This window comes from Artemia franciscana, chromosome 9 (genome assembly GCF_032884065.1).
Source record: "Artemia franciscana chromosome 9, ASM3288406v1, whole genome shotgun sequence".
Taxonomy (NCBI): Eukaryota; Metazoa; Arthropoda; class Branchiopoda; order Anostraca; family Artemiidae; genus Artemia; species Artemia franciscana.
In genome coordinates, this window is record NC_088871.1 from 33,233,227 (window position 1) to 33,259,829 (window position 26,603).

Sequence of the window (26,603 nt, forward strand, 5' to 3'; positions counted from 1 at the left end):
GTTGTAATAAAAAAGGGTTGATTCACAAACTATGATTTCATATTTAGAAGAAGAGTTGGCGCCCCAAGGGACGAAGAGAAGAAGTTTGTCACTTAAATTCGATTCAATGCATTCATCACGCTTTTCCGTTGTTCTGAAATGAGACTATTAAGTGTTACTAAAAAATTTAGCGGGGGAGGGGTGTGTTTGATTTGCCAGCCAGTAGCTGTCTCAGTCCATCAAACTAAAGGATGTGCTTCTAATAGAATATATTTAAAGAATGTGCCCCGACATGGACATATAATGTTATGAAGAGTTGCATCAAGACTAGCTTGCTAGATTTTAATTATACACATGCTTCACGTAATAGATTACATGATTAATTAATATTAGTGATGATTAATTAATTAATAGATAAATTACTTATCTAGATTTTAATTACGCACTTGCTTCACGTGCAAACTCTTTTTCAATTGGTAAAATGAATCACTGGCTTTAATAAAAAGAAGTAACGTACACAGTTTGATTCTATGTTTACGAGAGGGGTGAGTAAGAATTAGTAATTATGCTCCAAAGGGACGAACGAAAGAAGTTTGCCACTTTAATTCCATTGTATTTGAGGAACTTTGGGGAAAACTTAATATTTTACTAATATTTCATCTTCTAAACAAGAGTATTCTGGTTATTAAGGAAAGGAGGTTGAGGTTCTGAAAAGGTTGAAATAGTTTCTTCGGTGTTCCTTCCGAGCTGAAAAGGATCAGAAGATTCAACCACACTTGCAGTTCATCTCGGCGGTACAAGATAACAGAACGCCTATACTTTTTCCGAAAAACTAAAAGGAAATCAAGATTTTATTGAATTGAAAAAAAAAGAAAATTCAAGAACCTCGAAAATATTCGGAAATAAAATCTTTTGACATTTTAATCTGGGTGGAAATTAAGTACAATAACGCTGTTGCATGCATTCCTGTTTGACTTCTTAAATAATTTTATAGATTATAAGTGTTTTAACTAAATTTTCAGAGACTTTCCGCGTGAGATAGATGACATTTTTGGGCAGAACCACCGACAAAATGTATGTAATACAGAAGTCCAACTGAAATATTTTTATGGCACCAATCACTTTGGTGATTGTGCTCATTTATCCTCAGTCTCTCAGACTTCTAGCACGCATTAACGTCATCGCACCTAGCCAAAAGCCACCCAGATACCCTTTTTGCCTGTGGGCAGAGTCCATTGAAGACCACCTTCCCGTTTTTATAGGCATGATGAGAAGTACCTATATCAAATTCATGAAAACTTAAATAATGGTATTGAATTTTGGAAAAGAGATGATGGCACAGAATGTGATCACTTACAAATTTTCCTAGTTGCAATGTATCCTGTTCAAATAGGAGATCTTTGGCGGCAGTTCTTCTTAAAGCAGCGATTTCAACATGCTTTGATCGGGCCAGGCTTGAGGTTTCTTTTAAAAGTCTTGTCCATTCATCACGCTCTTCTGTTGTTCTGCAATTCAAATATTAAGTGTTACTGATATTTTTAGGAGGGGGGATAGAGGGGGAGGTATTGATTTGCCACCCAGTAGAGCTATAGCTGTTTCAGTCCATCTAGCTAAAGGACGTTGCTTTGTTTCGTTTGTTGAAGTATTTCGTTTTTCTTTTGCAATTTAATTAATGTATTTTACATATTCCTCGATTTTAAGGCAAATATATAAATAAATAATAGAATATATTTAAAGAATGGCCTCGTTATAGAGGCATACTGTTATGAACAGTTGCATCAAAACTAATTTGCTAGATTTTATTATATGGTTCTATTTATCTATACGCTTATTTATATATTTATATATACGTATTTTATTATTATATATTATATATTTATTATATTTATATATAATATTTATATATATTATATATATAATTATATATATTTATATATATTTTATTTATATATTATATATTTTTTTATATATTTTATATATAGTTATATATTTTATTATATATTATATATTTTATATACATTATATATTATATGGATAGTCGTCCATGACCATAGTGGTCGCTTTTTCTTCAATATAAATAAACAAAAGGTATTTTTGAACAAAATGCCAAAAGAATGAGTTTTTCAAAATCTAGGAGGAAAGGAGAAAAAAATTAGACAGGGTATAAATTTATCCCCAAGTCCACCCGCCCTAATTGACGCCCATGATTCCCACTTCAACAGAAATAAGCCAATTGTATCTGTTCCTGGTTAGTCATATTTCTAGAGAACTCATACGTATTGTTCAGTTTGCCAAGATTCCGAGAGCTTCCAATGACTACACTCTGGAAACGAGACGCGTACCCAAGTAAATCAAAAGACGCTAAATGCACCTGATTTTTCAGGGTTTGCTGTAATTTACATAAACGTTCCTACGAAAGTTATATTAAAAATTTTGCGATGAGAGAGTTGAGTTAAATTATGAAAATATTCTCCTTCCATTATCTCTGAGTTATTTGTGGTTTGGCACACTAGAACAAGATTCTCCAAGTAGACAATAAGTCCATAGAGATATTTTCAATGTGTTTTGCCTTGTTTCTCTGACTTGCTTTTACGGGGATCAAAGTTTTAACAGTCTCCATTCTGAAAATAAAGAAGTCAATGTTTTAGATGACAAGATTTACAGGTCACGCATTGTGACCCCTTTGTGACCCAAAATTCATGCTCCCTTGATAGTTTTTTCTCTTCTTTTTGACAAAACACCTGAATTATTGACACCTGACATAAGACATAAAATGATTAACAGTCTAGAAAAGTCATAAAATATTGAGTCCTGAGTGAGTCCTGCCTAGCGGACAAAGCAAAAAAAAGACTAAGTTTTTCAAATTTAGAGTCTGTGTTGCCATTTTCACTTACGGGAACTATTATAAATCTAAAAAAAACTCAAACAGATTTTGGATCAAGTTGCGTTACTCCTCTACCACTTCGCATAACAAGAGAACATCAGTTTTGACTGTTGCCAACCATGTTTCTTCGTTCTTCTAACATCTTCTACAATATGACCTTCAATATCCTCATTCAATTTATTTCGCATTGCTTCTGTTCAATATTAAATATAAAAAAACAAGTTTTTTTTAACGGAAAGTAAGGAGCGGCATTAAAACTTAAAACGAACAGAAATTACTTCGTACATGAAAGGGGCTGCTTCCTCATCAAAGCCCCGCTCTTTACGCTAAGGTTTGACTCTTTCTCTTAACTATACTTTTTAAAATAGTAGTGTTAAAAACTCTACTTTTTAAAAGATCCGATCACCCATTTGTGAGATACCTCAATTTTCACATTTTCCAAGAATTTCAGATCCCCTCAAACTCCCTCCAATGTCACCGGATCTGGTCGGGATTTAAAATGAGACCCCTTTATCACAAGATCCTTCTGAATATCAAATTTCATTAAGATCTGATCACTCGTTCGTAACTTACAAATACCTCCTAATTTTTACGAATTAGCCCCCCCCCCCAACTCCACCAAAGAGGGCGGATCCGGTCCGATTATGTCAGTCACGTATCTTGGACTTGTGCTAATTCTTCCCACCAAGCTTCATCCTGATCTCTCCGCTTTAAGCGTTTTCCAAGATTTCCGGTTTGACACTCGATCCGTCGGGATTTAAAATAAGGGATCTGAGTTACGAGGTACTTTTAAATATGAATTCCATTAAGATCCGATCACTCCTTCGTAAGTTAAAAATACCTTATTTTTTCAAATTTTTCAGAATCAACCCTTCCCCCCAATTCACCCAAAGAGGGCGGATTCGTTCCGGTTATGTCAATCACGCATCTAGGACTTATGATTACTTTTCCCAAGTTTCATCCCGATCCCTCCACTCTAAGCGTTTTCAAAAATTTTAGGCCCCCCCCCCCAACTCCCCTCAATATTACCGGATCCGGTTGGGATTTAAAATAAAAGCTCTGAGACACGATATCCTTCCAAGCGTCAAATTTCATTAAGATTCGATCACTCCTTCGTAAGTTAAAAATACCTCATTTTTTCTAATTTTTCAGAATTAACCCTCACCCAACCAACTCCCCAAAAGAGAGCGGATCTGTTCCGGTTAAATCAATCACGTATTTTATAACTTGTGCTTATTCTTCCCACCAACTTTCATCCCGATCCCTCCACTCTTAGCGTTTTCCAAAATTTTAGGTTCCCCTCTACCACCACCCCCCTCCCCCAATGTCACCGGATCCGGTCGGGATTTCAAATAAGAGCTCTGAGACACGGTATCCTTCCAAACATCAAATTTCATTAAGACCCGATCACCCGGTCGTAAGTTAGAAACACCTCATTTTTTCTAATTTTTCCGATTTAACCGTCCCCCCACTCCCCCCAAATGATCGAATCGGGGAAACGACAATTTATAATTTAATCTGGTCTGGTTCGTGATACGCCTGTCAAATTTCATCGTCCTAGCTTACCTGGTACCTGGAAGTGCCTAAACTAGCAAAACCGGGACAAACAGACCGACCGACAGATAGACCGACCAACAGAATTTGCGATCGCTATATGTCATTTGGTGGATACCAAGTGCCATAAAAAAAACAAAATTACAAAATGATTGTAACCCTTAGATTAATTATTGGAAATTTTGCGCCACTACAATTTCTGTACACGGGGCGAGTTTTCCTTCCGTCTTTCTCCTAAAACTGCCTCTGAAGTTTCATTCGGCAGACATAATTTTACGGCATTTGCCGGAGATAAAACAAATTCTGAAAACGAACGAAGATTATCCTGAATAATTGATTTCTCTTTGTTTTAAATCCAACTTAAAACGAACTAATTACCACCCCTAAATCTAAGTAGGGCTACCACGCCTAAATCTTCTAAAGGCCAGAGTGGTATTTGCGTTAATCTGAAACAAATTGCTGACAATACGAGGAATTAATATGATTATATACTTCACGTTAATATTAATAACATGAAGTATTATATATATATATATATATATATATATATATATATATATATATATATATATATATATATATATATATATATATATATATATAGTACCGGTACTCGGCAAGTGGCATATATGAATTCTCATTGTCGCTTGTCCTCTAACTCCAAACACTTCGAGACAATTTGCTGTCTTTTACTACCGAATTCTTTTCAAAGATAATTAATTATTAAAGCAAGTCCGATTTTTAACAACGATATCTACAAAGCTACACAATTCTGCTTTCTTTTTTAAGGTTTTTGAATTGTTGTAATCCCTTGTTCAAATATATACAAATATTTTTGCAATTACCAGCCGCCAGGCCCCTGCACTCGGAACCCGGCAGGCTTCTATATATATGGATTCTTATTGTTGCTTGTCTTCTAACTGCAGACAATTTGGTGTCTCCTCATTTTGCGTTTATTTGATTTCCAAGCAAGTCCGAAATAAAATACAAATATTTTAGTATACCAGTTTTTTTGCTCTTTACGCAATTTAATGTTCTTTCATACTGCACTGTTCAAAGATATTTGATCATTTCTAACAACGGCTAGTCCGATTTCTAACAACGATATGTACGAAGCTTCAAACTTCTGGTTTTCTTTTTTAAGATTTATGAATTGTTGCAATCCCTTGTCAAATTACAGAGTCATCATTTGTAATTATTGCAAATTTTCGTTTTTTGGACCTTCCTACTGACATTATGTAACTGATTGCGTACAAAAAGATCTCTTTTTTAAGGTTTTTGAATTATTGTAACCCCTTGTTAAAATATATACAAAGGTTTTTGCAATTATCATTTTCTTTTCACTCTTTCCAAAATTTAATGTCTTTTCATACCGCGTCTTTTCAAAGATATTTAATTGTTAAACCTAGTCCAATGACTAACAACGATATGTAATAAGCTTGAAACTTTCAAGGTTTTCGAATTGTCGCAATCCCTGGTCACAATAAAGAATCACCACTTGTATTATTTGCCAATTTTTGTTTTTTGTGCCTTCCTACTGACATTATGTGACTGGTTGCGTTCAAACCTGTAAGCTTAATCACGTAGCGACTTAATTTTATATAACAAAAAAAAAACTAATTTCAAAATCTTCAGGTATTTTCCTAGTTTGAACTAAAATATTAAAATTATTGCTCATTCACCGTCAACATTTTCGCAGTTTACATAATAACTCTAGAGATTCTGAACTTAAAACATTTTCAACTTTTTTTTCATGTGTTAAAAAGACATTGTTTATACTTAAAAGATAAGAAATTTGGTGAAAATGTTTTTCTAACGACGATTTCTACTAAGCCCAAACTTTTGGCTTTCTTTTTTAAGGTTTTTGAATTGTTGTACAAATATTTTTGCAATTATCAGTTTTTGCTCTTTATGTAATTTAATATCTTTTCACACTATAATCAGTTTCCGAGAAAAAATAAATACATGCAAAATTATTGCTCACTCATATATATATATATATATATATATATATATATATATATATATATATATATATATATATATATACTAGCTGTTGGGGTGGCGCTTCGCGCCACCCCAACACCTAGTTGGTGGGGGCGCTTCGCGCCCCCCCCAAGCCCCCCCGCGCGCGTAAGTCGTTACGCGCCATAATAGTTACGCGCCATTGTAGTTGTGTCCCTATGTCCCACCTGTGAATATAGATATATATATATATATATGGTTTTAACTACGTAAAACTTGCGAATATACAACATTCTTTGCTGTCCCATTGTCTTTGCATATAAATAGATTGTCAGGTTATCCCCCTGTTTCCCCCGGTGTCCCCGTTGTAGTTGTGTCCCTGTGTCCCGGTCGTCATTTATATTCCCTGTGTCCCGGGTCCCGGTCATCATTTGTATCCCGGTGTCCCGGTCTGTATATACATTCGTTTTTTAGTTTTGTTTTTCTCCTTTATTTTTTTCCTTTTTTTTCTTTTTTAGTTTATTTAGATTTTTAGATTTTTTAGTTTTTTTATTAGTTTTTAGTTTTTTTTTCTTTTTAGTTTTTTTGTAGTTTTTACCTTCTTTTTAGTTTTGTTAATTTTTTTTTTTACTTGTGTCCTGGTCGTCATTTATACTCCCTGTGTCCCGGTGCTTTGTTGATTGCTAATCGAACATTCCTTTTGTCCTGGTCGCTTTCTCTTTGAGTGTCGTCATTTATTTTTTTCTTTTTTAGTTCTTTTAGTTTTTACCTTTTTTAGTTTTTTTTTAGTTTTTAGTTTTTTTAGTTTTTTACCTTTTTTTAGTTTTTTTAGTTTTTTAGCTTTTTTATTTTTTTTATTAGTTTTTAGTTTTTTTGTAGTTTTTGCCTTTTTTTTTAGTTTTTTGTCCTGGTCGCTTTCTCTTTGAGTGTCGTCATTTATTAGTTTTTTCCTTTTTTTTTTTAGTTTTTTATTGGTTTTTACCTTTATTTTAGCTTATTTTTCAGTTTTTTCCTTTTTTTTATTTTTTTTTTATTTTTTATTTTTTTTAGTTTTTTACCTTTTTTTAGTTTTTTTAGTTTTTTTAGTTTTTTAGCTTTTTTACTTTTTTTATTAGTTTTTAGTTTTTTTTTGTAGTTTTTGCCTTTTTTTAGTTTTTTCAGTTTTTTTTTTAGTTTTTTATTGGTTTTTACCTTTATAGTTTTTTTAGTTTTTTAGCTTTTTTATTTTTTTTATTAGTTTTTAGTTTTTTTTGTAGTTTTTGCCTTTTTTTAGTTTTTTCAGTTTTGACGTCACCTAATCCAGTTTTTTCAGGTGACGTCACCTGACACATCCATCCACACATCCATCCACACATCCACAGACAGACAACTTATTTTTATATATATAGATATATATATATATATATATATATATATATATATATATATATATATATATATATATATATATATATATATATATATATATATATATATATATAATTGGTGCGCTGGATTCAGAATCCTTAGTCTGAGAGGCCGCGGGTTCAAATCCCAGTTCCCAGTTTACCCAATTGTTCAGTTTGGGACGGGGGTCAGTGGCGTGACTCTGTAAGCTTAGCCATAGTCGAACCAGCTCTAAATGGGTACCTGAAGAAATCTGGGGAAGTTAAACAGGAAGGGTTGGCGAAAGCACAGGATGGTTGGCCCCCAGTCCCCCATTGCACTTCCTGGCTGAAGGGCCAAGAAACAGAGATCAGCACCGCCGGTAGGGACTGTAAAGTCTAATGCCCCATCCTTTACCTTTATATATATATATATATATATATATATATATATATATATATATATATATATATATATATATATATATATATATATATATATATATATATATATATATATATATATATATATATATATATATATATATATATATATATATATATATATATATATATGATATAACCAATATTACTATTGACAATTCACTGCAGCAAGAAGTCGCTTGAGGACACCCCAGCCAAGCACGCCCCTCCTCCATCCTAATTTATTCAATGCTTCCCTCTTCCACCCTCCCAAGAAGTTCCAATTTCCCTTTCCTTACGACCTCCTTCAACCCTATTCGGGGACGTCCTGCTTTTCGTTTGGCCCTAGATGGTTGAACGAAAAAGATAATCTTTGGAAATCTGTCATCCTTCATCCAAAGAACAAGTCCTCGCCATTTCAACCTCCATCTGATTATAGCCCAAGAAACCGGGATAGAAACACATTTTTCGCAAAAATTACTGGTTAAATATGGTCATTCAGACCCATACCCAAAAGAATCCCTAGACAATTTCTCTGGAAAACATCTAAAAGTTCCTCCTTCCTTCTTTCAGAGCGCACACTTTCAGAACCATACTTCGCTACTGTCATCACAGCAGCTTCCAACATTTGAATCTTGGCTCACAATTCATCTTCCTATTCTTCCAAAAAAAAATCAAGTGTGAATAAACACTCTAGGCCTTGGCTCTTCAACTTTTAACATTGTCACTTCTAATACTTTACTAATAATACTACCTAGGTAAGTTAAGCTGTCCACCTGATCGATCTTCTCGTTGCCCAGCACCACCTCTTCGCCTTCACTTATTCCTAGTCTTATTGGTTTAGTCTTCTAAACATTAATTTTCAAACCTATTCTTAAACCCTGAACTCTGATACCCTCTAAAATGCATTCATTGAGCTAACATTTTCATCTAGAGTGCTCAAATCATCAGCACAATCTAAATCTAGGAGATTTTTACTTACGCATTGGATTCCATGCTCTCCATGCTAGCCATTATCCTGTCCCAAAGCACAAAGCCCATACAAATATATCCAGTTAAATGGGGATAGAATGCAACCCCGCTTAACTCCTCATTAATGAAACCAGCTACTAGCCTCATTCTATACCTTATGCGCAGCAATATTGTTCTCGTACACAGCAATAACCACTTTAATGAATTTATCTGGTATACCATGTAAGGGTACATAATATACATACATATATATATATATATATATATATATATATATAAATATATATATATATATATATATATATATATATATATATATATATATACATATATACATATATACTACTACTACTACTAATAACTCACTGCAGCACCAAGCCACCTGAGGCCAACACAGCCACGCACGCTCCTCCTCCAGCCTAACCTATTTAAAGCCTCCCTCTTTACACCCTCCCAGGAAGTTCCCATTTCCTTTAAATCTTTATTTATGACATCCTCCCAACCCAGACAAGGACGACCTGCTTTCCGTGTAGCCCCAGACGGTTGGCCAAAAAGGACAACCTTCGGTAATCTGTCATCCTTCATCCGTAGAACGTGGCCTAGCCATCTCAACCTTTCTTTCATTATAGCCCCAGAAAGCGGGATTGAACCACACTTTTCGTACAACCTACTGTTTGAAATACGGTCAGTCAGCCGGGTACCCAGAACAATCCGTAGGCAATTTCTCTGGAAAACATCTAGTAAATTTTCATCTGCTTTTCGGAGTGCCCATGCTTTAGAGCCATATTTGACCACTGTCATCACTGTAGCTTCCAATATTCTAATCTTGGTTTGTAGACTTATCTTTCTATTCTTCCAAACTTTTTTTAACTGTGAAAAAACACCCTGAGCTTTAGCTATTCTACTTTTAACATCTTCACTGCTCCCACCATCTTTACTAATAATACTACCAAGGTAACTGAAGCTCCCAACCTGATCAATCTTTTCGTTACCTAATGTCACCTGTTCATCTTCACTTATTCCTAGCCTTAGTGACTTAGTCTTCTTAACATTAATTTTCAAGCCTATTTTAGTACCCTGAACTCGTAAAACCTCTAAAAATTCATTCATTTTGCTCACACTTTCATCTAATATGCTTAAATCATCAGCATAATCTAAGTCCAGGAGCGTTCTTCCTCCCCATTTGATTCCATGGTCTCCAATTGCCTTTCCTGTGCTCCTTAAGACGAAGTCCATCAAAATGATCCATATAAAGGGGGATAGAACACAACCCTGCTTAACTCCTGATTTAATACAAACCAGTTGCTAACCTCATTTCCTACCTTAACCGCAGCAGTATTATTCTCGTACATAGCGCAAATCACTTTAATGTGTTTTTCTGGTATACCATATAACAATAAGACCTTTGTTAACGCTGTTCTATCAACAGAATCGAAAGCTTGCTCATAATCGATAAAACTAAGGACCAAAGGTGTTTGACAACGAAGGGACTTCTCAATTATTAACCTAAGAGTGAAAACATGGTCGACACATCCTCTACCTTTTCTAAAACCTCATTGTTCTTCCCTTAAAACTTTGTCTACAGCATGTCTCGGTCTAAAAAGTATCATATTACTCATTAATTTATATATGCATATATATATATATATTTTATATATATATATATATATATATATATATATATATATATATATATATATATATATATATATATATATATATATATATATATATATATATATAACATATATATGCTATAACATGTATATAATGCAGGATTGTGACCTTTGCTGAAGCTCTTCTATCGGCTGAATCAAACGCTTGCTCATAGAAACATTTATAATATGCTTATTAATGATTTAGGAAATTACTTACTGAGCGATAAGAGTAAGACTTCTTGTTGTACTGATGACAATAAATTCATTTGAGTAGTCCGTCTTCGCAGGTGTGCTAACATCCATTCCCAGTAAGGGCAGTTCGTGATTCACTCGTAGCTTGCAAGACGGAGGAGATCCCTGATACGTTGTATATAGTAAACAATCACTCAACTACAATTAAGATAAAACAATGTACAGCTTGGCTTTATATCTGATATAACAATGAGAAAGAAGATAGTATTCTCCTATCTGGATGAAATGACTTTTAGATATATTTTTGTCCTAAGATACTGATCGAGGTAAGGCTTTGTTGACGTAAAACATCCAACAGCAACATTTTCTTTTCTCTTTTATAGTTTTTGTACAACCAATTCCCAAAGATAAAAAAAACGTCATCTTTTACCTTAAAAGATCTTAAACTGGATTTCTGTTTAATTCGACTGAAGTTAATTCCATTTCAGTGAAAATAATATTGGAGATTTAATTTACTTCATGTCTTTCATCTTTTCAAGGCAGTGATCTTTTATTTCAGGGTGGCGAACGTAGTTAGCTCGTTTCATTTGTATAACCAGCCACTATCGCTATTTTGGATCACAAGAAGCCAAAAATGATACCGGAGCCGTAAAATTAAAAAAAAAAAGACTGTAACACTGTCTCCAATTTGAAACAACTGTGGCGTGGAGTTCTGATTTTACTCGAGACAGAGTGCTTTTCACTGGGTTCCAGTGACACTTTGACTAAACGCATAAAATACCACTTTCCCCTTCAATAACTTTATGTCGATGGAAAACGCCTACGATTAGTCGACAGTGATGTTATCCCATCACCCCATCCAAGTAAAGAACATTTCACAATATTTCTGGTTCAAATTTAGGACTCCTGGTACATTTTCTAATTCTCACCACACATGCGCACGTGCATTGACAGTTCGCAAGTACACTGATTCAAAATAGCGATACAGAAGGGTTACGTTTTTAAAATGATTCCTATACGTTTGGAATACGTTTGCCGGCCCTGTATTTGCTTCCCGAAAGGAAAAAAGGACATTCCATCCACCCCCCCCCCTAAAAAGTGATTTTGGGCTCCAAGACCGCAGGTTAAAAGGAAATACATGACTGTTATTATTCAAAATAATTTGTCTTATCGGTTGTCGTTTTTTGTCTTATTTTTAATGCATCAGTTATTTTCCAGACCAAAAGCTTAAACTTTAAATACGATTTTAGAGATCTTGAATTTAATAATTAAGTTAAGACTTTGGAAGACGATGCTGATTAGTTGATTGACAATCAAATATAGTAAAAGCCTGACACTTCAAGTCACTCTGTGAGTCTGGTAATCCTTTAAACAGAAATATAAAAAAGCAAATGAAGAAAATAGTCCTATTTCTAGTCGTTTGCATGATAATAATCAATTAAATCGCAATATACCACACAAACGTATAACATGCTTAGTATGTTTATGTGGCCATAACAGTTACGTACAAAATGGGACCTCTGGCTGCAGCTCTTCAGACTCTCAGGATACTTACATTTTCCCCTTTAATTTCTCACATTTTTGCCGCAATTCGCCTGTGTTTTATATAATCAACACACACACCCCCCGCTTCAGAAGCAATTCCACGTTTATACCTGGACAATACATCACCAACAAAAAAAAATTATATTATAGATATACGGAAACGATGCCATCCTTCACCTCTACACATTCTTTGATAAATCTTAAAACTTATGACTTAGCAATTTTTATATCTTCCGCCGTGGATACAACTTCCGCCTAAACTGAACATTTGGCATTGATCGTTCCACTAGAATTACAAAGAAATGAAAAACATAACAGACATTTAAACGATAGTCGTTTAACAAGAAACACATGGTCTTCCTTTAAACGATTAAAACAGATTTATGCTCAATTAATGGAAAGTCAATACGCCGAAAAGACATTATTTTTCAACTGCACACATGACGTCCGTACAACAATTTTGGGGGAAGATAATACCTAGTATTGAGTATCGATATCATGGAGCATTGTCGATAATTGACAAAATTATCGATACTTTGGATGAAAATTTTACAGACCTGTCTTTAGAAAGTACATGCGGAATCAAATGAGGAAATTTGACGAATAGACTTACACGATAAAAAAAAAATTCCATGATAAAAAATCTATCCGTAACTCATACGATGCTGAACTATTGATTTTCAAAGAAAATTTAACATTCAACCCTTACGTCAAAACTCACAAGAAATTAAAAAACAAACACAGATTTCCTTAAAAATAAAGAATGTATACTCGTCCATTACAAGAATATCACCTAAAACATACTGTACGTAATAAAGAGTAAGGAGTGAAATTAAAAAATTAACATTTGTGATAATATATCTACTGAGACAAATTTGCAGTGTATTTCAGTTACAAAAAGCAAAGGTTATGACCGTAAGTTGTGTATTTACTGCAAAGACAATTTTTTTTTAATTCTGAGGGGCACGAAAAATCCCCAAGAGAGGGCTGTAACCAGACTTAAATATTTACGATTAAATTAGCCATGTCCGCGGTCAACTCACTCCCCAGAGCATTCACCCAGCGAAGCTCCAATCCATCTACGCTGGCGAAGTTGCCCAACAGGAGCTTTAAGTCGAAGTAAGAAAACCCATTAATGTCGTTCTTCCAATCCCAAAACCAAATACTTTCGACAATCGCCAATCATGAGGAAATGGCAGCCAGTGGCACCTGAATGTCTGGGTTTTTCTTCAGAGTGCCTTTGACAGCAAATACTGGCCTCTACAAACTGTTGTGGCAACAATATCCATTTTAGCCGACAGTGGCTCCACACTGGCAAACACTAGTTGCCGCAGCAGTAATTTAGAAATGAATAGAGTTGGAGAATCCTAAGCCTCATCGTCGGATTTAGGAAGTCTACCAGCCCTTGTGGGTCTAAATTCTTTCTTCCTCAACTTGGGGCACTATAGCCTTTAAAACTTTAATCAGCTTTAAGAACCTGAGGAAAATTTTAAAACAACAGCCAAATGAGGAGTGCTAGTTTTTAGAAATGGATTGAGTTAGAGAAAGATCCATTATTTGGAATTAGCAGGAATTAAAAAGTTTTTTCTAGGAGTTGTAGTTTCTTTCTCCCTTAGTTTAGAGCAATTTACTATGTCCTTTTTTGCATTTTTCTGCTGATTTTAGGTGTCCATTCAGTTTTACACAGAATCTTGAGTAACTATCTATTCAAAAAAATAAATTTCAATTTCCGTAAATTTTGTCAATAGAAGAATTAATTGTGACAAAATTAATTATTTCACAGACAGATAGAGGGGGAAAATCAAGCGCTTGATTATTAGATTTTGCACCTCATTCAGCAGAAACATTTAGAAAGTGCTGCTGAAAAATTCTGATTGAGAAAAAGTAACGATTATCGCCGCAAGTTTTATGCGATTTTTTTACAATGTAGACAAAATTTACTTTATAAGGCGGAAATAACAAAGAAAAGCCAATATAGACTTGAATAAAATATTTACATTTAATATGTAGTAGTTGAAAGGTCTTACAAACCTTTCCAATGCCTTTCCAACCATTCAGATTCCCACGCCAAAAACTGCCGAAAACCGCATTTTACCTGGGCACCCTATCTTTTCAGGAAGGACCTTGTAGTGAATGGAGAGTCGTAACCGTATAAATTCATGATAGAGCTCAGTGGAAAGCAAATTTGAGCTCCGACATCATGCTTAGGCTAAGGGGGGAAATTCTAGCAGCTAACACCAGCTGTAATTCAGACGTGTAAAGTGCGAGAATGGAAAGCTCCATTATCCAAATTAGAAAGTCTAGAAACCCGTATATACAGCTTTTCCGCGGTGTTCAGACAGTTTATCAAAGAAATATTTTGCCACCGCTTGTGTATCTTTGAATTTACTATTATTGCCAAAATTTTCAGTACAAAAATTTCAGTGTTTACTGTCATCTAGCAAAGAACCAACGTCTTTTGTGTTTGTTTTTTCTGTCATCAGACAAATTGTCATTGTTTCTTTGTTTTGTTTTGTTTGTTTGTTTTTGTTTTTTTGTTGTTGTTTTTTTTTCTGTCATCAGGCGAAATGCCATTTAATTTCACTCATCACGAAAAGATCCATCATTCTTTACTATACAATTAATAATTGACAATTTTAGCAATAATAGACACAAAAAAGCAGATAGAACGGCACCCATGTATGGTTAAATCTGCTAAACATTACCACAGACGCGTACACTGCTATATATTGTGGTGAGGGCAATCATTTTAAGCAATGAAAAAAACCCGAATTATGTAAGAAACTACAGAAAAGATAAGCCGTAAATATTCTGGAGAAGGGCTGATCTGTAACATTTCTTATATTCAGAAGAGTCGGGCCCAGCCGTCTCCACCTCTGTACTTATCTGGATCACGGTCACGAACCATTTGAACCGCTGAAGATTGTGACGACAATAATCACAGCCAAGCAAGTAGGTCGTAAATTAAATTTCCATCAAAAAAATTCTGGAAAGTGTCAATGCTTTTACGGTCATCGGATAAAGCGTGATTGTTTTTCTGTCATTGCAAAAACTGTCATTGTTTTTCTTATCATTGAACAAAATGTCAACGTTCAAATTGTCATTGTAAAAAGTTCCATCAATTTACTCCACAAGGAATCCAAAAGCCTTTGCAACAAACAATTATCCTTGGATATATTTCGGCAGAAGCATAAATATGAAGGAACAAAAAAAAAACTCCCAATGACAACAAAAAAAACTACATAGAGAAACAAGAATCGTAAACTCCGATATTCTGGATAAAGGTAAGCTCGGAAAAGCTGGACACCCAACTCTCTCTATATCTCGGCATCAGCCTCTTCGAGGACTGATCAGCCCTTTTGTCTGCTTTTGTCTCCCTCTATCTATGTAAAGACACTAATTATCTTTTACTATAAGAATTTTATAGAGAGAACAATACTTGTGGCTCCACATTACTCAGTGTCGTAATGCAGGTCGGTTGCTCAGTGTCGATTCCGTTGGTTTGCGGGAACCAGTGCTTCAGATCCTTAAATAAATCTATGAAACGTAGATGACTGAGGATGTTCTTCTGGTCATGTTCAACTTTGTGACTTCTTTGATGGTCTTAATCTTTCAAAGCCCGGAAAAATTCAGAAGGGTTGGGCCCAGCCTTCTCTCTGTACTTTCCTAAATCAGAGTCACACAGCATTATAACCACTAAAGTTTATGCGTACAAGAATCCCAAAGTGCTCGGCTACCCAATTTCCATTTCTTTGTTACAACTTTAAATTAATTTTGCGCTCGTCTTTAATTGACATAGTTTTTTATGAATCAATAAAATAATTTTTATTTTTGTCAGTTTTTCTCCTTAAGAATCAAATTTTTGGCTCTTTTTTTATGTTTTGACCTTTTTTACACAAACATTAACTGTAGCTGTACAATAGAACTTTAGATGGTTGGTTATGGGAAATGTTATTCCAATAAATTAATCAGAAATCTACATAATGCTTGAGCTTCTATAGGACTGAAGGAATTCTGACCATCATCATATCACAATGTTGAGTACAGAAAACATTAATGGACCATCCCCCTCAGCATACCCTGAAAGTTTCAGCTTAATTTATTTTGCTCTTCCTGTGGTATCACAGAAACAGTCGTTTCACAGCCACTACAGAATAATGCAGAAACCTCCATAATGCTTGGGCTTCTATAGGACTGAAGGAATTCTCACCCGCATCATATCAAAACCTTGATTACAGAAAAGATTAATGGACCATCTTGCTCAAAATACCCTGAAAGTTTCAGCTTAACTCAATTTGCTCTTCCTGAGGTATCACAGAAACAGTCGTTAGAAACAGTCTTAGATGCTCATAGTGCCTTTTGAATTATTTCAAAATCCTCCTCAACATGCATTAAAAGTCTCAACTTAATGTCCTTAGCCAATGTTACGCCATGTTGATAACCTTGGACACACATGATGTCTTTTGATTTAGTTCCACATCCCCTGAAAGTTCCAACGTAATGCCTTTAGTTATTCCTGGGATATTGCACGGACGCCCTTTGGACAATCTGGATTACGTATAATGCCTTTTTATTTAGTTCGATATTCCTCTCAACTTTCTCTTAAAGTTTCAACTGAATACCCTGTCGTGTTCCTGAGATATTGCTTTCCGGCAACCTGGATGCACCTAAACTCCTTTGATTTAATCCAATAGTAGTAGTAGTAGTAGTAATAGCAGCAGCAGCGGATGCAGTAGTCACCGTCACAGTTGTAATCCACCATTTCCTGGAAATTTAAACTTAGTACCCATAGCCCTTTCAGAGATCCAAGATCAAATATGCCCCTCTTTTCCCAATAACAAACCCTATATGAAAACAACGGGCAAGTTGCATAACTTACAGGCCTCGTCCCAGGGGATGGGGCGAAGGATGATGTCATCAGAAATGCTATATGCTATGTGGCAAAGGGGCAACTGTCCCCTCCACACCCCAGTTCCCCCCCCCCTCCACACCCCAGTCCCCCCCGGCTGAAATTTAGTTTCTGCAAAACAATCTTGTCAAAACTAAGATAAGCCTGCACAATTCAATCATCCAGAGAAACCGGTCAGTTTTCCGTAGTGTATCTTTGCCTTTATGATACTTTATGGCTCATTATTTTCGTTTTTTACTGTCATTTTTACTTGATTTGGAAAAATTGGTTCCAACTTTAACCCCTCCTCCCAAGATTTTGACGAAATTACGCTACTGCATGTCATCCCCAGGGAAAGTTATCAGATACTCGACTATGTTAAGTAGTTAAGTACAATACTTATCTCAAAATTTGTATCTGATGTTTTTGGGGGGAGGGGCAGATAAAAAAGCGAAGGTAGACTGGTTACCCTTCAATCACTTTTAGCTCTTAAAAAAGGGCGCAGGAAATTTAAATTTGTAATCGAATGAGACCCCCCAAACCTAACATAAGGTATCGGTAGTGACCAACATGCATGTTTAAGAGCCAAACCTTTTCCCTTCCAAAAAAAAAAAACAAACAAAAAAACTTTTTACTTATACATGATACAGGAAGTTCAGTGCAAGCATACAATCTTTATGTTGATTCTAAATATTAATTACCAATGAAAAATAATAACAGTTCCAAAGCCTCGCTAAACATAAAATTATGAAAAGTCTTACCAGTATAAAATATCTTGGTTGCAATGTTTTCCGGGACAGCTTTAGAAGTTCACCTTCTTTGATCAAAGACCGACCACTTCTAATTAATTCATAGTTTCTCAAGCGAGATTGGAGGTTCAATAGTTTATGAAATTCATTCTAGAAGAAAAAACAACAATAACACAAAATAAAAATAAAAAAAAAACATAAGAAGAAAACAGTGGCGGCAATTGTCTTACCTCCCCTGCATATTGAAAATACATTTCTTGGGGAATAATTTCAGTAGAAATTATCTTGTTTTATATTTTCATTAAAAAACAACACAAGCTCCCCCCTCCCCTGTAGACTATTCGAAAAATTTTGCTCCACCAATAAATTTTAGTGAATTGACATCACTGGAATAAAAAGGATGAGAAAAACTTAAAAATAAAAACCAACAAAAAAACTTTTTTTTATTTCTTCTATATCCTTCCCTGTACATACAGAACGGATTTAATGGGAATAAAAGGCAAATAATAAATCCAAAACTTAATAATATAAATAAAATAAAGAGAAAACGGAGTGCTTAATTGTCCCACTGCTATTCGATTAGCGCGTTTTGAAATAAATGCTCAGTTGTCCTGTCTGTTCCTTTTGATCCCCGCTTGTAAGTTTTTCTACTAGCCTACATGCTGTCTATTTAAATGAATTTGCTGTTGACAAAATTAGCCTACATTTGATTATAAAAGGCCAATAAAGGTAATTTCTTAAAGTGTAGCTCGTCTGCGTAACCAGACATTAGAAAATTCTTAAGAACAAGTTGAGAAAATTCTAGAAAAACTATGAAATTTACAGAAAAGTGGAGATTAGTAGGGTGGAGACAACAGTGGTACTGGTATCCTACTTCAGTTTGAATAGTGTTTAGTGTCCCTCAATCAAGGACCGGTCATTACTAATTAGTGCATAGTTTTTGCAAGCGATGCCGGATTTTCATCAGGTTATTTAACTCACAATAAAAGAAGAAGATGGCTCATTAAGATAGAAAGATACATAATAGGAAAATGAAAAAAGATGGAAATGAAAAACTATAAAACAAAAACATCTCCTTTCGTATCTATTTACCAAGTCTCTCCTCTGCTTCCGTGTATATTCATATTTTTTCATACCCACTAGCCAACAATCGTCGAGAATTTTAGCCTCAATTTCCCTATCCTGCTAGTGTGTCTTCCCTATCTGGTGGCATTATTCCATATGATCTTTTCCTAATATTCATGAGAGCAAAAAGAAGGGGAAATTTTTTGCTTCCTGTCTGGAACGAAAAACATTTGAAGTATTTTTGGCATTCATTGCCAATGAACCAATTTGGACCCAATCAAAGGTTTGAAAAATGAAAGACTTGGAGTCAATATATTTCACGATTATATGAAACTTAGCACCATGTAGACTACTTGATACACTCTATAGGGTCGTTTTGGCATCGTGTTAAGTTATTACAATCCAACAACAAGTGGGAAGATATTGGCAAATTGACAAAAGCCACCAAGTCAAGGGGCTCATAGATGGGAAAGGGGCTAGACCTATTTCAAGGAATGTAATTGACCCCTTCCCCCCCAAAAAAATTAAAAGTTAAAATACATAGCCTAACGCTTAAGGTCTAAGAATGTGTATCTTGCGATCGGTGGCATCCCGTTTTATAACCTATATGCGTATACAAAGCCAAGATCAAGCCAAGTATACAAAGAACCTGGCAATTCGCCGTAAAAGAATTTTGCTGCTACTTGCAAGTAAGGACTTGCACCTGCACCTACCAAACGGACCATTTTTTTTTCTCCCTTGTAGCCCCGGAAACAACGAAAATGCAAGCAGATCCGAGTTCAACGGGCACATATCGTTTGACAACTATATTCGGATTAAACTCCACATATAACCAACATTACACACAGGCCAAAAACACACCGATTTTACTATATTGATCCCCCTTGGAAAAACTCCGCAAACCGATGAAACCTCCACATAAATATAGATTATCTGTGATTGAACTTTCCCCCCCCCCCACTCTCTTGTACATCAAAGATAGAAACGAAGAATATATACTGTGTGCAAGGCCATATCCAGGATTTTTTCGGGTGAGGGGGTATTTTTTACGGTTGAAGGTTACAGAAAAAACCTTGTAAAACGCATCACAAATTTATTTATATCCATTTTTATTATTTTTTAAATAACATTTTTTATGGGGGGGGGGGTCAAACCCAGTAACCCCTCCCCCCCCCCAAATGAATACGCCCTTGGTTGTATGCCTTAAATGACAGTATTTGAGATGACTGCAAGTGATTGGTAGCTATTGAAGAACGATCATCCACTCGACTGCTGGAAGTTTCCTTGGGGAACTGAACAAGAGAGACCCTATCATAGAATCATGTTTCACACTCATATGAACAGTTCCTTGGGGATAGAAATAAACAAGAAGTGAGGGGGAAGGGGTCAGAAAAACCAAAATAGCGAACTTTTAATCATAAATACTCTAGTTAAATCTTGTTGAAATTACACCCCTATGTCCGGGGAGGGCAACAATGCTTCCAGCAAGAAGCGGGGTAACATATCGCTTTTTGACTGCCTTTATACTGACCCCATTGACCACAGAGGCAACTGTACTTACTATCCAAGCTACATCTTAATATTTCTTAGAGGAAAAGTAAGGTACTTAATGATATTCATTTGGAGACAATACAGCAAATTAAACATTTTTTTTTTGCAATCAGTAAAAAAAAAATCGAGAAATGTACGGTGGCTCATTTTATTGACTAGTTGAAGGACAAAAGTAACGGGAGCAATATTTTTTCTAAAAATATTGCATGTAACGAGCCGCAGTTGGTTAAACTATAGAACCAAAATTCACCTGTCTGAAAGTCCCTGCGATGTCCTATTTTAAAATGTTTCTTCCATTTCCATGATATATTATTAATGTTTGTATGGCTGCTAGCTACTATTTTCCATGGATAAGAAAATATGATTTGTAGCATTTAGTTAGATTTCCTCTATGGATATGAAAATAAGCAGGTTTCAAAATTGATGCCGGGCATAACATTGCAATGAAGAATACGGTGCCAACTCTTGAATTAACATACCTGAATGTTTTCCTATGAAATGAGCTAATTATACAGTCTCGAATTATAAAGGTAGATAATTTAATTCAGGTTTTAGCAGCAGGCGAAGCTTGGGTAAAATCTGAAGGAAGAAACCATCTCCGTTTCACAAGAACAAGGTAAAGATTCTCTAAATATCTTATTACGTTCACTATTACTCTTATATTTTCTCTCGTATTTTGGATCCTCTTCAGACTAAATATGAAAAAACGGGTACTTAAAAATGAAAAAAAATTGCGTAATGTGACAAATAACAATGAAAATAGCACTATCAGAACTGCGAAGAAGTATCATTTTTCATAGTTTTTTTTTTACGTATTTCAGATCCATTCTTATTTAAAAGAAATACAATTTTACATTGGAAGTGTAGAATAAGGGAGGTGAACATGGTCAACGTCACGATCGTTTTAAAAATGCAGCCTCCCAGTATCACTATTTCGAACCAGTGCGCTTGCGCACTGTCAATGCGCATACGTATGTATGACGGGTGACAGAAATTGTACCTGAAGTCCCAAATTGGGACCAAAAGGTTCGCGAAATGACCTTTGCTCGGGTGGAAGTAATCGCATGACATCTTTTTGAAAGGGAGAAGGATACAAAGTTATTGAAAGGGAAAGTGTTATTTTGTGCCTTTAGTCACTGTGTCACTGCCAGCCAAAGAAAACTCCTCTTTCTCGAGTAAAACTAGAATTTTACGCCACTATTGGTTCCAATTTGAGACAGAGCAGCAATAATGGGGGGGGAGGGTTGCACAAATAAGACTGGCTGACCCCACTTGACACCCTGAGAACGGCAAAACAGCAGTTTCTTGATCGTTGAATACAGTCATTTTCCAGATATAAAAGAATATTGAAGGATTCCTATGTGGTACGAAAGGATTTTTGACACGTAAAATCATCAATAATTATTGGGAAACCTTAAAAATTAAGAAGATAACCATTCAAACATTTATTTTTTAAAGATTGAGTTATTCTGTGATATTTTGAGCTGAGACCATCATTTTAAGGTTCGAATTATTACCCAGCCCGGTAGAGTTTGCACAAAACCAAAATAATCTAAATCACGTTCTTTGCTCTTTCGGGTTTCCTTGGAGGAGTATCGACGGACCCAATAGACACAGTTACAAAAAGATATCCTTAAAGACAGAGATTCCCAATATGGGGTGCTGGCCTCACCGGGGGAGGGGCATGGTAGTATTTTGATGGTTAATGGGTGGGACTTGCAACCTTTGGCAGACTATACTTTAGGTTTACAGCCTTATTTTCGAAAAAAAAAAACATTTCCCATGTAAATAACGTCACATTCATCCACATTTAAAGAGCAAAATTAAGGTACCGCATAAAAATATGCCTAGAGGACAACCCGAAGAAAAATATCAAATTAATGGCCTTTTAAGCTTTCTTCAGGTAAATAGACGTAAAATCTTGAATAACAAAATTTAAATATCAAGAGGGGGGTATGAGGATTTTAGAAATGCCTCTGTGGGACATGGCCCGAAATCAATTGGGAACCACCGCTTTAATGGTTCCTCGCCCTTACTACCTCAGATATTAAAAGATAAATCGAGAGAAGCATTGCTTTCTTTGCTCTATGTGAGTATATGCCTCTTAGAACCTACAACTCTCAATAATTTTTTTTTTTTTTTTGGAAAGGGCGAAAGTATGTTCTTGAGTCCCCCTTGAACATCAGTTAGCACATACAAGTACTTATTTTGATAATAGTGCGCTTATATCTTTCTGGTGCAATACATTGGCTTACTTTGGGTCCATCGGAGGTTTCACTCAGTAAAAATAAGAAGTTCAAGTTACAGTAATATAAATTTAACAGCGTTGTAAACTTAGCTTATTCACGACTCCTGGTCCTAGGTATTTACCCCTCAGTGTTCGAACTTCATTCAGTTTTTCTAAGAGGAATATAGACGGAGCTAATTGTCATAACTACGAAATTAGATGCTTCAATAGCTCCTCATTTAAATTTCACACTGTTCCATTTCTCAACACAAGTGCCTGGCCAACGGGTTGTGCAAATCCTCGCTTTCCACAAACAAAAAATAGAAAACTAAACATCAATTCAGAATTTTACGTTAAATGACATGCAAAAAATTCCCTATAGTTGAACCCCCTCCCTTCCCTCTCTCTAAAAATAAGCAAACATCCGGATTACACCCCTGGCTAACACCTAGAAAAAGCGAATACTTTCATCCATAGGAGAAAAAAAAATTACCTCATACTGAGCGCTTTTATTGGCATGATCAGCAACATCACAAACAATTTTTAAAGCTTGGACCGTATCTTGGTAATCGGCATTTGACTCCTCTAAGTGATCAAGGTAGTCTTGCAATAACAGCCGATATTGTGGTATTCTTTGCACTGGTTTAAGCATGTAATGTTTAATCCCAAGCATTCGACACTTTTCATCCCTTTCAAAGTCTCTTGTAAGCTGATCAAATCGTGGATATTTTGAACGAAATTCATCGAAAAGTAAACACTGGTATTCGAAATCACGAATATAGGCAGAATACATTTTTAAAAATGGACCAACTGTTGCTATAATATCCGAAATTTTGTGAATATCCTCCCATTTCTCAAATCTTGACTTTAGATCGTGAAGTAAAACAGTACTAAATGTGAGTAATTGTGGGAGATCACAGAGGAATTTATTTATTTCACTTTCAGGCATAAATTTTTCCTCTTTATTTATATCAATCATACTCGTCCGAAAATCATTATTCAATAATTTCAAACAATCCACAAAAACACTTTCAGAGCTCACAATTTCAGAAACTATGTATCTGACTTTCCGATCACGCTTTTCTGATGGGGTCAATTGTTTCAACTCATCATGAGCTTTTAATTCGTGATCGGAGTCACTCTCTAATATTGACTGATTTCCGTCAGAGCCAGTAGTGGCAACACTATCTCGATTCTCGGACCGAATCGGCATTTGAAGCATTTTATCAGTGTTTTGCACATCAACCACAACCACTTCCATTTTCTTTTCACTTTTAGCTTTAGGAAGCGTCCGAGACTTTTTATGTCTGATTATATCTCTTCGTTCATCACCGCTGGAGCAGCTATTTGATTTATTTTTTGGCTTTGTGAACCGGTTTATAAGCGTTCCGTTTCCGACTAGAGACACAAAAGAAGAGATATGATCACGCACAGATCTTGTAATTTCTGTCTCGCTCATATCTGAAATATCTGCTAAACTTCCGTTTTCATCACTACGTTTTGCCGTAGACGAGCTAGTAAAACTATCTGCGCTGACCGTTGAAGGAGAGGGACTAGCTTCTTTTTCTGATTTCTTCACATTGATATCCTTTAAAAACGTTTTCAACTCACTGTATTTCTTGTCTAGAACGAACTTTGAGTGATTATCATTCTTACTAATTACTTTACCACCAACAACCAGACGAGAAAACTGATTTGAGTTACTTGTTCCTACAACCGATGCATCTGTTCTTGACGGAACACCATCCAGAAGCACACTGATTGAGGCAAGTGAATTTTCTATCTTCCTTATGTCCGATTCAATATCTGACTCTTTCTCTGACAGTCCTTCTGACGGGCTGGAAACGGAAATCTTGCTCGGAAAAGAGTTTTGTATTCCAATTGGAGACTCTGGACTAGAAAACGAGCTGACATGCTCGTATTGATTAATTAGTTGTGAAACTTTATTTTGACACAGGGTTTTATTTTTCAACTTTTTACTCTTATCAACTTGAGCATACACAGGTAGTTCTTCGGCGGTCTTTTCAACTTTGTGCGGTGCGTCCATAAACAGCGGGGAAGAGGCGATAGAAAATGTTTGACTAATACTTGAAGAAATTGACTTTTGTCTTCTTCTTGGTGGGGGGACTGGTTTAGGACTATTACAATCAAAATCATTCGAGCCAAATGATGTGCTCCGACTCATATCCTGAAATATATTATCACTATTAACGGAGTTCAGAGAGCAAAGACTTAACTGACTAAACGAGACAACACCTCTTTCTAAGCTTCTGGTTTTCAAGGTACTCCTGGTAAAACAAGATGCACTTCTTAAATGATCTTCAGAGTCAGAACCAGCCCTTTTCCTTGCTCGTTTTTGGAGTTTTGGCAATGGCTTCAAAACATCTTTAGTAACATAAACAATCGTACCACTTTCGTCTCTTTCAACGCCTAAATCAACTAAGAGATTTTCATTTTTTCTAGAAACTCGTGGAGGTCGCGAAGGTAACTGACTTGTCTTATCAGTTTCTGATAACAAGTCAGACTTGCTATCTTTACAGCCATTTTGCATTTGCTTAAGTTTTAACTCAGTTTTTATCTCTCTGGCATCTTCGGCCGTCCACAAATTAATCATACTTTTAACTGGTGTGGATGGGACCGAAAAGCTTTTACCGCTAAAAGGAATAAAGCTGAACATACTTTTAGCAGGGTTTGTAACCTCTGACGAAGGTATGCTAAAAAACTTGATCTTTTCATTCATAGATTTTGACATCATACTTGTTCTGGGTGAAGTGGGTGAGATTGTTTCGGCCTTTGTTTGGTGAATGATACGTTTTGGTGGTAAGGCTGGCTTTTCATCAACCAGAAAATACATTTTTTGTTTATAAGACACTCCTTCGTCTTCTTTTGACGACTTATAAACACTTTCATAAAAATGATCCGGACTGCCACTTTTACTATGCATGACTGCATGTCATACAATTATAAGACCAAACCTGAAAAAAATAAACGTCTTGGATTTATCTGTAACATTGGCGATAAACGAAAAAAAGACATCAGTTACATAATTCCTTAATCAGACTAGTAATTAGCCGCAGAAAAGATTACATTGATTAGTAATCAATGATTAGATTCATTGATTTTTTATTTTATTCTCTTTGTAAGGTAGTGACTTTTTTCTTTGACTAAGTGACTCCTGTATCTTTCCTCTTTTTAAAGGCCATCAAGAAGCCTCTGGGGGAATAGTATAGTGTCTTATTGTATGTGCATTTAATTATGAATAAATCTTATCTTAGGGGTGAATTTACACTGAAAAACGGATTAATTCTTGTTGCCTTGAAAGACAGCAGACGGTAAAAACTTAGCCTGCTAAAGTGCTAGACAAAAAACCAAAATAACATAAACCAGGTTAATTCGAATAGGTGTTGATTATGACAATGCTGCACAAGGTTTTGGTAAAAATAACGTGAAAAAAAAAACTGGTTGATTGTAGCTATGTGATACTCCTTAAGTTCATTTCCTCCGTTGAGGACCGTCTCTTGGACCGTTGGATTTCACATTACCCTGCACGAGTTTCCTTAGGTTTGGTTAAAAAGAATAGAAAAGCA

General features: G+C 35.4%; 1 protein-coding gene and 1 long non-coding RNA gene across 3 annotated transcripts in view; one reads left to right on the forward strand and one right to left on the reverse strand.

Moving 5' to 3' along the window:
* LOC136031298 (uncharacterized) overlaps positions 1-26,603 on the reverse strand; it is a gene marked incomplete in the record, with an annotated part of 72,725 nt that overhangs the window by 17,305 nt on the left and 28,817 nt on the right. For both annotated transcript variants that reach the window (XM_065710748.1, XM_065710749.1), the window contains 4 exon segments: positions 1,337-1,484; positions 11,017-11,189; positions 18,186-18,323; positions 23,510-25,991. In XM_065710748.1, the coding sequence (XP_065566820.1) occupies positions 1,337-1,484; positions 11,017-11,189; positions 18,186-18,323; positions 23,510-25,960 (2,910 nt within the window).
* LOC136031300 (uncharacterized) overlaps positions 25,606-26,603 on the forward strand; it is a 33,406-nt gene continuing 32,408 nt past the window's right edge. The window contains exon 1 of the long non-coding RNA XR_010618490.1: positions 25,606-25,725. This is a non-coding gene — a long non-coding RNA (uncharacterized LOC136031300). The remainder of the gene's footprint in view (positions 25,726-26,603) is intronic.